Here is a 14,709-nt window from a genome sequence, read left to right as displayed (position 1 = left end):
TGATGTGATGTGTGTATACTGTATGTACTCGTATTGCAAGACTTTGCTCGTTTAGAACAATCACTACACTCTTGCAGTGTCAGAGAGAGAAGAACCATTGGCTCAGTTGTGATGATGTGACGCGTGTATATTGCAAGACTTTGCTTGTTTAGAATAGAGAATGACACGGTGGCGGTTACCCACGGCTAGCCGTGTTTAGCTGCGGGTAACCCGCCAAAACGGAGAATGAAAAACAGCAGTCGCTGCGGGGACTGGGACAAGGCCATTCACCGCCCCGTGGAGCGGTGAATGGTCTTGTCTCCGCAGTGAGGCATCAAGGATCGCGCGGTCCCCGCAGCCCCCACCCGCCTGCCTGATCGATCGTTTAACCAGCTTCCTCTCTCCACCTCACCTTAGTTTGCCGGCTTTCTTTTTCGGCGACCCGCATGCGCGGCTGCTCAGTATTCAATCTTCTGCTCTGATGCAACCGGAAACAGGAAGTTGTAGCAGAGCAGAAGATTGAACTTTGAGCAGCCGTGTGTGCGCGGCTCTTTGAAAGTGTACGGGTCGCTGAAAAAGAAAGCCAGCAAACTAAGGTGAGGTGGAAAGAGGAAGCTGGTTAAATGAGCGGGAGGGTGGGTGGGGGTTGCAGGGACCGCGCAATCGCGCGTGTTTCCGGTTCACACAAGGAAGGAGGGAGTGAAAGTGACACAAAGGCTTTAGAAGCTTAAAATATACTTGCCGATGGATAGAAGGAATGGAGAGACGTGATGGAAACTTTCAAATATTTGGTGGGCTTCAGTAAAGGAGTCATGACATGGCATAACATTACAGGGAAAAAAGTGTAGGAAGACTGATGCCTGGAACAGTCTGCTAGTAGAAATGGCAAAAACCCAAATCTAAAAACACAGAACACAGTAATAAAGGGCTGCTAGTGGTGGTGGTGGTGGTGGTGGGGGGGGGGGGCTGATAGAAGATATGAAAGAAAGATGGTAGAAAGGAACAGATGGTAAAGGAGGGAGGGAAGGATGATGGTGGAAAGGAATAGAACAGACATTGAAGGAGAGTGGAGAGGAACAGACCCTGAAGGGAAATGTAGAAGACAGAGTGGGGAGAAGACACTGGAAGGGAAGAAGACAGATGCCAGACTATGGGGGAGCGGAGGGAAGAAGATGGGTGCTAGACCAATTGGGGGGGGGGGTGAAGGGAGAGGCACAGTAACAGCAAATGGAAGACGCAGAGAGAAGACACACTGTGGATGGAAGGAATTGAATGAGAAGATGTGGAAAGCAGAAACCAGACAACAAAGGTAGAAAAAAAAAAATTATATTTATTTATTTATTTTTTGCTTTAGGATAAAGTAGTATATTAATTATGTTGATAAAAATTTATAAACAAAGCCCTGCCAGCTGAACATCTCTTTCTCTAGTTCAGCAGCCAGAACTTTGATTTATAAGAAAGGAATAAGCTAAATATTGCAGTACTAAGGCTTATATGGATGTTGCGGGGACGGTGACGGGGCGGTGAATGGGATGGCAGTGGCAGTGACGGGGCGGTGAAAGGGATGGCGGTGACAGTGACGGGGCAGTGAAGGGAACGGCGGTGACGGGGCGGTGCAGAGGATGGTGGGCCGGGGACGGTGCAGTGACGGGGACAGATTTTTTCCCCGTGTCATTCTCTAGTTTAGAACAGTCACTACACTCCCGCAGCGTCAGAGAGAGAACCATCGGCTCAGTTGTGATGATGTGACGCGTGTATATTGTATATACTCATATAAGAACATAAGAACTGCCATCTCTGGATCACACCTTCGGTCCATCAAGTCTGGCGATCCGCACACGTGGAGGCCCTGCCAGTGTACACCTGGCGTAATTTTAGTCACTCATATCCCTCTATGCCTCTCGTAAGGAGATGTGCATCTAGTTTGCTTTTAAATCCTAGGACGGTCGATTCCACTATAACCTCCTCTGGGAGAACATTTCAGGTGTCCCCCACTTGTTGCGTGAAGCAGAACTTCCTGATATTTCTCCTGGACTTGTCCCCCCTTAGCTTCAGTCCATGTCCTCTTGTCCGTGTCACAATGGACATTGTAAATAATTTTTTTCCTGCTCTATTTTGTCGATTCCTTTTCTTATTTTGTATTGCAAGACATTGTTTGTATATCAAGTTAAAATTTAATCAAATATTTTGCTTGTCTTGCAATCCAAGGTTTTGCTGTACTAGTATTTACACCCCTGTCTACAGGCGTGAGATTTATGCCAGCCTTCGAGCTAATTCAAGCGCCCACACCTAGAGTTAGTTAATGGGGATATGCTTGTATTCTATCAATGGCTGTTATAGGATTCACACATAGCGCTCACCATCCTGGATCCTAAATTTCTGTGACCTCTTGAGAATTTATCCCCACCTGCGCCTCTACCTAAAGTGGAAAATTCTCAACTGGGCAGACCAGATGGACAATTTTGGCCAGTATCTGCTTCATGAAGCATGCTACTATGTAATTCCGCACTGGCCAAACACTCGTAGGTTATCACTTTGTGTGTGTTCCTCTGAGTGATGAATTCTTATCTCCTGGCTTGCCTGGCTCGTGCCCTCTGACCCCTGTGCTCCACAAAGTATCCTCGCCTGAATCTGGCTTTCCCCATTAAGCTGGTCAGTGTTGACTAATTTGTAGCCAGTTCAGACAGAATAAGCGGGTTCAGCAGACAGCTCCAGATATCGAAGCACTTAGTGGGGAAGCTCAGGTTTGGAAGAAAAGATGAAAGGAGAGCATCCTCCACTCTTCTGCCTACTGCGTCTCTTCAAGGACATCACAGACACACAGAAATCACAGGGGAAAAAGCAGCTTGCACTTAAAGATAATTAATTAGGGACCTCTACTCTTCTGGAACCCTTGCTCGGCCAACTGGTAGTACAGTACGTACAATTTCTAATGCAGCCGGGGAGCAGAAACCACAGGATCTCATTTTTTGTACAGCTGTCATTACAAAATTGAAATTTCTGCTCCTTACTGTCCGAAAGATTCATATCTGGCTTCTTACCCCAGTGAGAGAAAAAGTTCTCATGGTGGCCAATCTAGGTCACTAGTACCAAAGAGTAGCAACATTCCAGAATCTGAAGGAGTAAGCAAGATTCCGGAACCCCAAAATAGTAGCAACATTCCATGTGGAATCCCCAAAGAGTGGCAACATTCCAGAATCTGAAGGAGTAAGCAAGATTCCAGAACCCCAAATGGTAGCAACATTCCATGTGGAATCGCCAAAGAGTGGCAACATTCCAGAATCTGAAGGAGTAAGCAAGATTCCGGAACCCCAAATAGTAGCAACATTCCATGTGGAATCCCCAAAGAGTGGCAACATTCCAGAATCTGAAGGAGTAAGCAAGATTCCGGAACCCTAATAGTAGCAACATTCCATGTGGAATCCCCAAAGAGTGGCAACATTCCAGAATCTGAAGGAGTAAGCAAGATTCCGGAACCCTAAATAGTAGCAACATTCCATGTGGAATCCCCAAAGAGTGGCAACATTCCAGAATCTGAAGGAGTAAGCAAGATTCCAGAACCCCAAATGGTAGCAACATTCCATGTGGAATCGCCAAAGAGTGGCAACATTCCAGAATCTGAAGGAGTAAGCAAGATTCCAGAACCCCAAATAGTAGCAACATTCCATGTGGAATCCCCAAAGAGTGGCAACATTCCAGAATCTGAAGGAGTAAGCAAGATTCCGGAACCCTAAATAGTAGCAACATTCCATGTGGAATCCCCAAAGAGTGGCAACATTCCAGAATCTGAAGGAGTAAGCAAGATTCCGGAACCCTAAATAGTAGCAACATTCCATGTGGAATCCCCAAAGAGTGGCAACATTCCAGAATCTGAAGGAGTAAGCAAGATTCCAGAACCCCAAATGGTAGCAACATTCCATGTGGAATCGCCAAAGAGTGGCAACATTCCAGAATCTGAAGGAGTAAGCAAGATTCCAGAACCCCAAATGGTAGCAACATTCCATGTGGAATCCCCAAAGAGTGGCAACATTCCATGCTACCGATCCAGGGCAAGCAGTGTCTTTTTCAATAACAGACTATAGACTTTTCCTCCAGGATGTGAGCAAAGGTTACAGAACAGCCACATGCAGGAAACCCAAGTCTCATTTTTAAAGTGTCTTTTTAAGAATCTGTGATATTTACCACTGTGTCCCTTTTTAGGCTGGGCAAATCACTTAAATCATTGCCCTAGGTACAAAATTGCTACCTGTATATAATATGTAAACTGTCTTGTTTGTAACCACAGTATATTAGACCCCATTCTCGACCCCGGTGTTTCTGAACTCAACCCCTAGCCCATCAAGTTTTCAGGATATCCACAATGAATATGCATGTACTGCCACCTTTGTATGTAAATCTATCTCATGCATATTCATTGTGGATATCCTGAAAACTCGATGGACTGGGTTGACAAACGCTGCCCTATTTATTTATTCAGTTTTCTATACTGCTTTCCCAGGCGAGTTCAGAATGGTTTCCATGAATTTATTCAGGCACTTGAGCAGTTTTCCCTGACTGTCCTGGTTGGAACTCACAATCTCTGGGAGCCGAGGCTTCAGTTCCAACCCCTGCATCACACTCTCAGACATAGTATGGTAGGAGAAAGCATGGCAAACATTGTCTGCCAGGGATAGCAAAACATAGTTAACAAAGCATGGTAAAACCTAATATGACAAATATGGTACCATCTGGCATGTCAAAGCAGCCCTTGATTGGTGTAGCCCGACTTTAGTAACAGGAAAAGGCGGTTGGAGCATAACGCGAGTGATTTTCTGCATCCGCTGGCACCTCTCCTGCCTTTTGACAAGCGAAAAACCATATTCACGGTGTTTCAAAAAAATTTGTGGGGGTTCCTGGAACGGCAGCCAGTGGGCAGCGTGTAACGCCGGGGTGATCAGGTCTCATATTCCCATTCCTATATCAACGGGCAGGGGTGAGCAACCAGGTTTCCAAGATTTCCTCAATGAATAGGCATGAGATTGATTTGCATGTGCTGCTTCCATTGTGTGCAAATAGACCTCATGTCTGTTCATTGTGGAATTGTGGGTGTTTCCCATCCCTGTGATAGAGCCCGACCTAAAGCAAGTGGAATCAGGTTCCTGTGTAACCTGGCTATTTGATGCTTTCAAAAGTTGGTCTTTGTTTAAATTGATTCTGCTAATAAATGAACAAGTTTATGTTATTACAAACACCCGCCTTAAATAGTGCCCTGGGTCCATGTTCATTGCTTTGGGCAAACTGGACGGACCATTCGGGTCTTTATCTGCCGTCATCTACTATGTTACTATGTTACTGTTATTTATTCAACTAAAACAAAAATATGGCTAAATAGCCTAATTTTAATTTTCCTGTGGCAGGAATTGCACTCCTTTGATACAGCAGACAAAAAGCACAGCTGGGCAGATGTGGTTTTTCCTGCGTCCTCTGCTAGCTTCACTCCCCCTATCGGCAAGAAAACGTCCAAACTTTCCCCGTTTAATCTGGGTGATAAATTCGTCCTCAGCACAGAAGGATGTGCAAAGGATTTAGATCAGCTTCGAGCCCCCCCCCCCACCCCCCCCCCAGGGGCTGATCTCTGCGAGGGCTCAAATGGAGCTCAGCTCAACTGTTTAATGGACAAAGGCATCCTCAAACAGGACTGGAACTGGTCCAGCAAACTCGTTCATGGAAGGGGAGGGTCAGAGAAGGAGGGAGCCCTGGTTTTTGCCAGGAGGAGCTGCTTATAAAAAAAACCAAAAAAAATCAAACCTATGGTTGTTCGGACAACATGGGCCAGAGATATAGGAAGCAGTTGGGTGCTTTGCAGACCTCAGGCTTCACTAGTGACATGTAAGGACCAGAGGTGAAGACGAAGGCTGCAATATATCTCTATAGCTTTCTAATCATGCTTCTTCTGTCTGATTTCACGTTGCTTTTGAGTCTCATCAGTTCGGGGCTGGGCTCAGCCAAAGGCATGGATGCAGCAGAGAGGCACCGACACCAGGTCCAGCATGGACCTTGCAGCTACACCTTCCTGCTCCCCGAAATTCAAAGCTGCCCACCCTCTGCCGATTTCCAGGTGTCCAACTCCCTGCAGAGGGATGCCCCCCTCCCGGTGGAAGCCAAGTGGCCCAGCAAGAGGCTCCAGCAGCTGGAGAACCTCATGGAAAACAACACCCAGTGGTTGCAAAAGGTAAGAGAGTGCAAACGTGAAATTTGGGATAGATGGAGAGACAGCAAGAAACTTCCATGCAAATGCAGAAGGGTGCAGAGACAGGCAGACACAGAGAGACTAGTGTCTCCTTCAAAACAGATAAACAGAAAAATGTTTTACTGTTTAGGGATTTTTAGGGGGGGGGGGGTCATCGCATTGCCAAAATGTGTTGTGTTCACTTCTGTAAAAGAACTTCTCTTTAATGCAAAAAATGATCTGCTCCTATGCCAGTAGGGAGCCAGGTACACACAGCACAGAGAAGGCTGTAAGTTCACTTAAACCGCTAGTATGCGACTTCTTTGAAATGTGCTGGTCTCAAGGAAAAGAAAGATCAAAAGGTCATTTTAAGTGCTGCTTCCGTTGAAGTAATGTGAGGATTTATTGCAGGATCAGGGGAATTTTGCCCTGCATAGCTCTAGCTTGCTGGAAAGACTTTCAAACTCACCGAAAAACTCCGCTTTCAAACACCAGGTACCCACCTAAACTACTGGAATATGGATTACATTACAGTACATACGAGGGGCTGCTGAAAAATTCTCAGCCCAACCAAGAAGAGAATGACCTGGATATGGTTCAATCAATGATCCGAAATAATGTCAAAACACAGAACTTTGTTTCTGCAAATTGGCACTTAACGAAATAAGAGAACAGTGGCAAAATAACGCTCAGAATTTAGGATGTTAGTTGGTTGGGCTGAGAACTTTTCAGCACCTCCTCGTAACTGCCTGTCATTGGGACCAGGTAAAACGTGGACTTCACGGACTCTATGGACCTCACGGATCCAAACCGCAAGCCCTTAAAAATCCGCTCAGTTCAGTTTTGACAGCTGCAGTTTGTAATTTCAGTTTATCTCTGACTGACCTGTAAACGAGGACTCCGTGGACCTCGCAGGTGTCGACCCCACGACCTTAAACAGAAAGCGGCCACGGCATGGAGTCTGCAGGGATCCTTGCTTTAACTCCCGCGGACCTCACGGATCCCGTTCACCCATTGTATCCTCATCTTACCCCCTCCGGTGGGATCCGTGAAGTCTGCAGGAGTTAAAACGAGGATCTGTAGAGTGAGTGAAATCCGTGAGGTCCACGGGAGTTAAAAAACGAGGATCTTTGGGGACCCCGCACCATGGCTGCTTTCTTTTTAAGGCCATGCGCTTTTAGTTCTGTGGGGTCCGTGTTTTAGCCACTACACTTGCTGAGGGATCCTCATTTTAACTCCCGCAGACCTCATGGATGCCGCTCACCCCTCCGAGGTGAGCAGATTTTTAAGGGCATGCAGTTTAGATCAGCAAGGTCCGTGTTTTTCCCAGTTCCCGTGTCATTGTACCCCTTTCCAAATGATGGGTTAAAGTTCCACAGGATAACACCACACTGCGCCCGGAAACACGGCACTTCCGTCTTCATGGTTTTAGAAAGACAGAAATCTACTTTTGCACATTAAAGACAATTTGCACACATTGGGCTCGATTCACTAAGCAAACCGATCGTGTACCGATCGGTTTGCGCTCACTTTCCGACTCCGGCTCGATTCACTAACCTTTCGCCAGACCCCCATCCGCACCCGATCCGATCTGCGCATGCAAATGAGTAAAAAGGCATGTAAATTTCTTAACGCGTCGATTCTTGAAACCATTTCGTCCAAACCGACTGGCCTTTCCTGTCCAAAACGTTTTGACTGCTGAGGACCAGTCGTTTACATCCTCGCCCACTATTCCTGGCTAGCAACTGACGCGTGCATGTTAAGAACCCCATTAAAAATATTTATCTACCCCTCCAAAAATCCAAAATATATCAAAACTTTTAAATATATATAAACCTTCATGTGCATAAGCGTTAGAAATATATATATATATTTTTGGGGAATGCGCAAAGCGAGTGCGGGAGTGAATCTCAGATTTGTAATGCGCATGGCGAGAAAATCGTGGATTAACCCCGTGCTCTCCATGCGCATTGTACATTTCAAATATCAATGCCAAATAACAAAAAAAAATCCCAAATCAAATATAACTTTTAAGGGCCAGCTATCCCTCCCCCCTTCCTTCCCAGCTAGATTGTCGCGTCCTAAAGAGCTCGCTTATGTGTTATGTGCTTCCATACCAACAAGGATACAGTGTGCACGCGCATCGATCGATGTTTCTGCGCTAATAGCAAATGGATCATTTGCACGGCCCAGCTTTACTGAATCGATCGGCTACAATGACTCGGAAACGGATAGATTTCGGGACTTTAGTGAATCCTGCCCATTGGTCTCAGCTAAAGCATTTGGGAGTCTACCCAGGAAAGGTTAAGGTGCAAGGACAGTCTCACTATAACAGGCAGCCCTGTGAAACCACCGAGCCTGGCAGCAGAATAAATTCCTTTTCTGTGACTTAACAGTTGAATAGAACGTACACCCAGAGAGAGCCTTTCTGTCAAAGAATTGTACAAGACAAAGCCTGCAGATTCAGAACTGCAGAGGTTATAAGGAAAGGTGCTGTGTTGGTATACCTTCCTTCTCCTTATGCAGTGACCTCACCGTATTCTACCAATGCACCCTCAGCATACAAGGGGGTGCTGAGAAGTTCTCAGCCCAGCAGAGAAGAGAATGACTTGGATATGGGTTCAATCAATGATCTGAAACAATGTCAAAACCGAGAATTTCCTTTCTGCAAATTGGCACTTAACGAACTAAGATAACACTCTTTTTCAGCTACGGTGGCAAAATAACGCTCAGAATTGAGGAAGTCGGTAGGTTGGGCTGAGAACTTTTCTGCATCTCCTGGTATGTAATAAAAGTGAGCCAAGTATAGGAACAATCAAGCCATTGTGACATTACTGATGAGGTTGGCTCTTATTGGTGGAATGAGGCATTATGACATCATAATTCTTCGACATAGAGCAATATAGGCTCATAGTCCAATCCCTAGTCCTAGGTCTATTGGACTATTGCAACATCCTCTATCTCCCATGCCCTGCAAACATGATAAAACAACTACAGACTGTACAGCTCTCAGATTGATCTACTCGCTAAGTAAATATGACCACATCACCTCTGCCTACCTAGACTCACACTGGTTACCAATACAAGCACGAATTCAATTTAAACTATACTGTCTATTATTCAAAGCATTAAATGGCACTGCCCCCACTTGCCTAAACAACCGCCTAAATCAGAACCTTACTACTAGACAAAGAAGAACTCAGACCCCATTTACTTACCCCCATTCAAAGGTACTCGGCGCAAGAAGATGTTTGACAACCTACTAGCGACGCAGGCAGCGAAACTTGACCACTCCATCTCCAACTTGCTGACAACAACGAGCGACTTCAAATCATTTCGAAAAGGAATCAAAACCCTGCTATTCAAAAAATTTATCCAGATATCTTAACTCTTCCCCTTGTCCTTTCCCCTCCCTTGTAAATCCCCCCTCAAAGTCTCACCCTCTCTTGTAATTTTTTCTCTCCAAGGTATCAACCATGTATACAGCTCCCTAAATTGCAAATCTCCTGGAAAATCTTATTACACCGCAGTCATCTCGAATTTGTCAGGCTTTTCACTTTTTCCATCCAGACCGCTTCCCCCTTGAGCTAAGTCAGGAACAGTGGCTAGGGAGGCTGCTGGAAAGACACATGCCATTCCTCATTTTGCTGGGATGATGGGATCTAGGCATTTATGATTAAGGTTTGCATCAAGGGAACACTTCCTAAAGGCACGTGTCCGTATAATGATGTTTCCCAGCTATGTTTCACAGGCCAGACTTTGATTGATAGATTTTTGTATTGCTGAAACACAGGGGAAGGAAGAAGTGCTATGCTGGATTTGCTCGAGGAGAAATTGAAGGGCAGATGTGAGTTGAAGATGAAATTTGAGGTGCTTCAATATTGCTATAAACTCCACCAAGGGGACCCACTTGTAGATATTCTGAGGTGCCCAGCGGCTCTTTCTGAAAGCGTTGCTCGGGGATCCTTAATTTGAACTTATGCCAGTGTACAGTCGAACTACGTTGGAGATTTAAGGCACGGTGTGGAATCCCAGGAAACCCTTCCAGTCGTCAGGCTCCGATTCTGCAGGTGCCTTCTAGCTAGGGTTACCAAATGGCTCCAGAAAAAAGAGGACAGATTGGAGCATCCGGGTTTTACTTCCATTGCTTTCAATGGAGGCCAAACTCAGATGTTTCGATTCATCCTTCCATTGCTTTTGGTGGGAGTAAAACCCAGATATCTCAATCCGTCCTCATTTTTTCTGGAGCCATACGGTAACCCTACTTCTAGGGTGGAATGGCCTTTGGCTAGTCATGACTCCTTCACTCACAAGCTCCCTTTCAACTGTTGCTTTAGGAAACTGGTAGAAGAAACAGTTTTTGGGGGTGGGCAAAAGGAGTTTATTTCCTTTTGCTGATTCAGATTGGGTTTTTTTTGGGTGGTTGGGGGGAAGGTTGTCAATTCTTTAGTACATGATGACAATCTCCTTACATTACAGTAGGAACATTTTTGAAAGCACATTACACATATACAGTATTTATTTATTTTTTCAATTTTCTATACTGTTCTCCCAGGGGAGCTCAGAATGCTTTTACATAAATTTATTCAGGTACACAAGCATTTTTTCCTGTCTGTCCTGGTGTGCTCACAATCTGTCTAATGTGCCTGGGGCAATTGGGAATTAAGTGACGGTGCTGAGGCTGTAGCTTTAACCACTGCACCACCCTAGAAATCATAATGTTGTAAAAGTGAGCCAAATATAGGACAATCTAGCCATTGTGACATCACAGATGATGTTGGCTCTTATTGGTGGAATGAAGCTTTATGACATCAGGGAAAGGGATTGGGACACTCAAGGCAATTTACATACAGCTACTTCAAACATTTTCCCTGTCTGTCCTGGTGGGCTCACAATCTGTCTAATTGGGGCAATTGGAAATTAAGTGACTTGCCCAGGGTCACAAGGAGCAGTGTGAGATTTGAACCCACAACCTCAGGGTGCCGAGGCTGTAGCTTTAACCACTGCACCACTCTAGAAATAAAAAGGTAGTAAAAGTGAGCCAAGTACAGGACAATCAACCCATTGTGACATCACTGATGAGGTTGGCTCTTATTGGTGGAATGAGGCATTATGATGTCACAGTACCAGCTCTGGTTATCAAAGGCTGAACTCTTTCACACTATTTATTCATTCAATTTTTTATACTGTTCTCCCAGGGGGAGCTGAGAATGGTTTACATTAATTTATTCAGGTACTCAAGCATTTTTCCCTGTCTATCCTGGTGGGCTCACAATATATCTAATGTACCTGGGGCAATAGGGAATTAAGTGACTTGCCCAGGGTCACAAGGAGCAGCATGTGTTTGAACCCACAACCTCAGGGTGCCAAGGTGCAGCTATAACCACTGCGTCACACTCTCCCCTAGAGTCTAACCCACAGACCCAGAAGTGGCATGGGTTGGGCTACTGTGACCTTGGCCCTGTCAACATTTTGCCCAACCCAGCACCAACAATTAGGAAGCTCGGGTTAGAGCTCAACAATGGTTTGTATGGCCTCTCCTTCGGAAAGAGTTTTCCCCGCCCCTAGAAAGGGGCCTTTACGCAGATAAACTTATGCGGAATGGGGGAAATTCTATATACGATCCCCAAAAAGTCGGTGCAGAAAAAAATGCTTAGCACTGTTTTATAAACTGCGGTATATTGAATAATGCTTAGTGCTTGGACCTGAGACTAAATATAGGTGTGACTGTTTATACCAACTAAAACCTGTCTAAATCTCTGTGCCTAACTTAGGCGTGGATCAGGCATATTCTATAACAATGCATGTGAATTTTCAGAATGCCCCTGACCCGCAAAGGACATAGGAAGACTTGAAGCGGTCCAGAGAAAGACGACAAAAATGGTAGGAGGCTTGCGCCAAAAGACGTACGAGAAGAGACTGGAAGCCCTCAAAATGTACACCCTAGAGGAAATGAGGGACAGGGGAGATACGATTCAGACATTCCAATACTTGAAAGGTATTAACGTAGAACAAAATCTTTTCCAGAGAAAGGAAAATGGTAAAACCAGAGGACATAATTTGAGGGGTGGTAGATTCAAGAGCAATGTTAGGAAATTCTACTTTATGGAGAGGGTGGTGGATGCCTGGAATGCGCTCCCGAGAGAGGTGGTAGAGAGGAAAACGGTGACAGAGTTCAAAAAAGTGTAGGATGAACACAGAGAATCTCGAATCAGAAAATAAAGGTATATATTGAACAACTAAGGCCAGTACTGGGCAGATAATGTACGGTCTGTGTCCCGTATATTGCCATTCAGTTGAGGATGGGCTGGGGAGGATTTTGATGGCTGGAATGGTTTAGATGGGCTGGAGTGGGCTTTGACGGAGACTCCAGTAGCTGGAATCGAAGCACTGTACCGGGTAGAGGTCTGGGTTTCTGGCCCAGAAATATCTAAGAAAAAGGACAATTTAAATTATGGTTGAGCAGACTGGATGGACCATTCGGGTCTTTATCTGCCATTATTTACGATGACCCTCCCATGGCCAGACTCTGGTGTTGTGCTTGCGGCTTCAGTATGATTTCTGTCTGCATATTTTTATTTCTAGTTTGTATGCAGTTATTCTGTTTTTGGTATCTGTATTCTGTTTGTGTGACTGAGACTTGGTATTCTGTTAATTTTCTATATAGTGATCTGAAGTCATTTGGCTTGTTCAGTTGTCTCGACAGATGTATTGATGCTCTATGGTGTTGGCCTACTTCTTGAAGCCCTTGTTGTAAATGTAACTGCACACCACTGGCTCTCGATTATCACCACGCACCCCCAAAATCTTTTGTTGGTCTAGCTATCTGCATTTCTTTTCTGATCATTATTATTATTCATTCAATTTTGTTGCATAGAAGAAGGGGGTGATAAATAATGATCCCTCCCAGGTGACAAATACGCTAGGTAAGCACTTAGGAGCAGATTCTCAGAACTTTGAGATCTTTAAACCGAGAAGAGAGCTTAGAGATGTAAATGGGATGAAATTAAGTTTGGAGGGTAGAATATCGACTATGCATGCTGGGATCAGAGCATCAGTGATATGTGTGGCTGGCGTAGACCTATGGAATGCCTTGCCTGGGGAGAATGAATTGTAAGAAAATGATGAAAACTCAATTATTATGCTAAGGGATATTTCAGTTGATTATCATCTTTTAGAATTTTTCTGACATCAATGTATGGTTTAAAGTTTGATTGTATTTCTGAAATGATGGAATTTGTGCTCTATTCCTGTTTATAACAGAGACGATTAATGATGTTGTTTAGACATGTCTATGTTATATGTGGTAATCGAAGGAAAACAAGATTTTATGTATGTGATATGGAAACCACATAGTTATATGCGGTCTATAAATTTTTAAATAAATAATAATTAATAAATAAATAGCTTACCGTGTCTTTAATGATGGTCGCTAAACCAGCTCCAACTGATTTGGCATGGCAGTATTTTACCGGCCAATTTTCAAAACGGCTCACTAAGCTTCCTGGCAGCCTCCGACACTACCATGCAAATGTATTATAATGAGGTCATGAATATTAAAGTGATAGCAAAATGAGCTCATCAATATTTAAACAACAAGCACTCTGGGCAATTCTCTATCATCGCCAGGTGATTCTCCAAGCGAGGCACCGGCTTTTGATGACCACAAATTACCAGCTGGTCCAGGGGTTCCGGTACTGTGCAAAGCACGTCTCAGACTTGCGTTTCTGGCTGTGGCTCATCATAAAATTTTTTTTAAAAAGGTACACCATTCGCATAAATTATAGTCGTTGGGGGGGGAAGATCTTCAAAGCATGCTTCTCAAGCACATGTATTAAAGACGTGTCTTATCCACGCTTGTTGAAAGCCAACGCTCATACCTTCCCTCTCCTCCCTCCCCTTCCATCCAATAGCGCTGGTATGCCTATGATTGACACAACGACCGTACCTTTTGCTGGTAGCTCCCGGCACATGTGCACATCGTGGTCTCTACTGCCCACGTGCTAATCGCCAGTGACTCATCTCATGTAAATTCTTCGACCCTCCACAAACCTTTTTCATGCGTGGCTTTTCGAGAATCCCTCGTCTTTTTGAAATCGTTACATTTACGACCGCGAGAGTGGCCCGTTAGATTTCCCCGGCGATATACGAGACTTACTCTTAGTGCCTCAATGGGGGTTATTTTAGTCATTAATCCAAATAGTACCACTCAGGGCATTTATCCAAAGAGAAGATGCTGCTACCCAGAAGTCCTTTGATGTATCAACTCTTAGTTTTCATTCAGTAAACACTTATTTTAAATTTTTTTGCATTAGGGATGTATTATCAATATTTCTCAGTTAAAACTAAAATCAGTGGGCCATGATCCAGTGTTACAGCAAATGATTACAGAGAACTGACTATCAGGGGTCCTTTTGATTCTGGGGAATAATTCCTCTTAATAATTTCTATTAATGTGTGTGGCTCTGAGAAGGTTGACCCTCACCTCCCACGGGGATTTACCATGTGTTAATTGATCCCTA

At 44.6% G+C, this 14,709-nt stretch overlaps 1 protein-coding gene across 1 annotated transcript in view; it reads left to right on the top strand.

Annotated features, from left to right (window-relative positions):
- The first annotated feature begins 4,017 nt into the window (after positions 1 to 4,017).
- The window catches only part of LOC117365516 (angiopoietin-2-like), a 68,027-nt gene continuing 57,335 nt past the window's right edge, over positions 4,018 to 14,709 (top strand). Inside the window, exon 1 of the mRNA XM_033955997.1 lies at positions 4,018 to 6,190. Coding sequence (XP_033811888.1) covers positions 5,903 to 6,190 — 288 coding nt within the window. The 5' untranslated portion in view covers positions 4,018 to 5,902. The remainder of the gene's footprint in view (positions 6,191 to 14,709) is intronic.

Source organism: Geotrypetes seraphini, chromosome 8 (genome assembly GCF_902459505.1).
Source record: "Geotrypetes seraphini chromosome 8, aGeoSer1.1, whole genome shotgun sequence".
In the NCBI taxonomy this organism is placed as follows: domain Eukaryota; kingdom Metazoa; phylum Chordata; class Amphibia; order Gymnophiona; family Dermophiidae; genus Geotrypetes; species Geotrypetes seraphini.
Note: the sequence above shows the minus strand (reverse complement) of the source record. Positions and strands in the feature narration are given on the sequence as shown.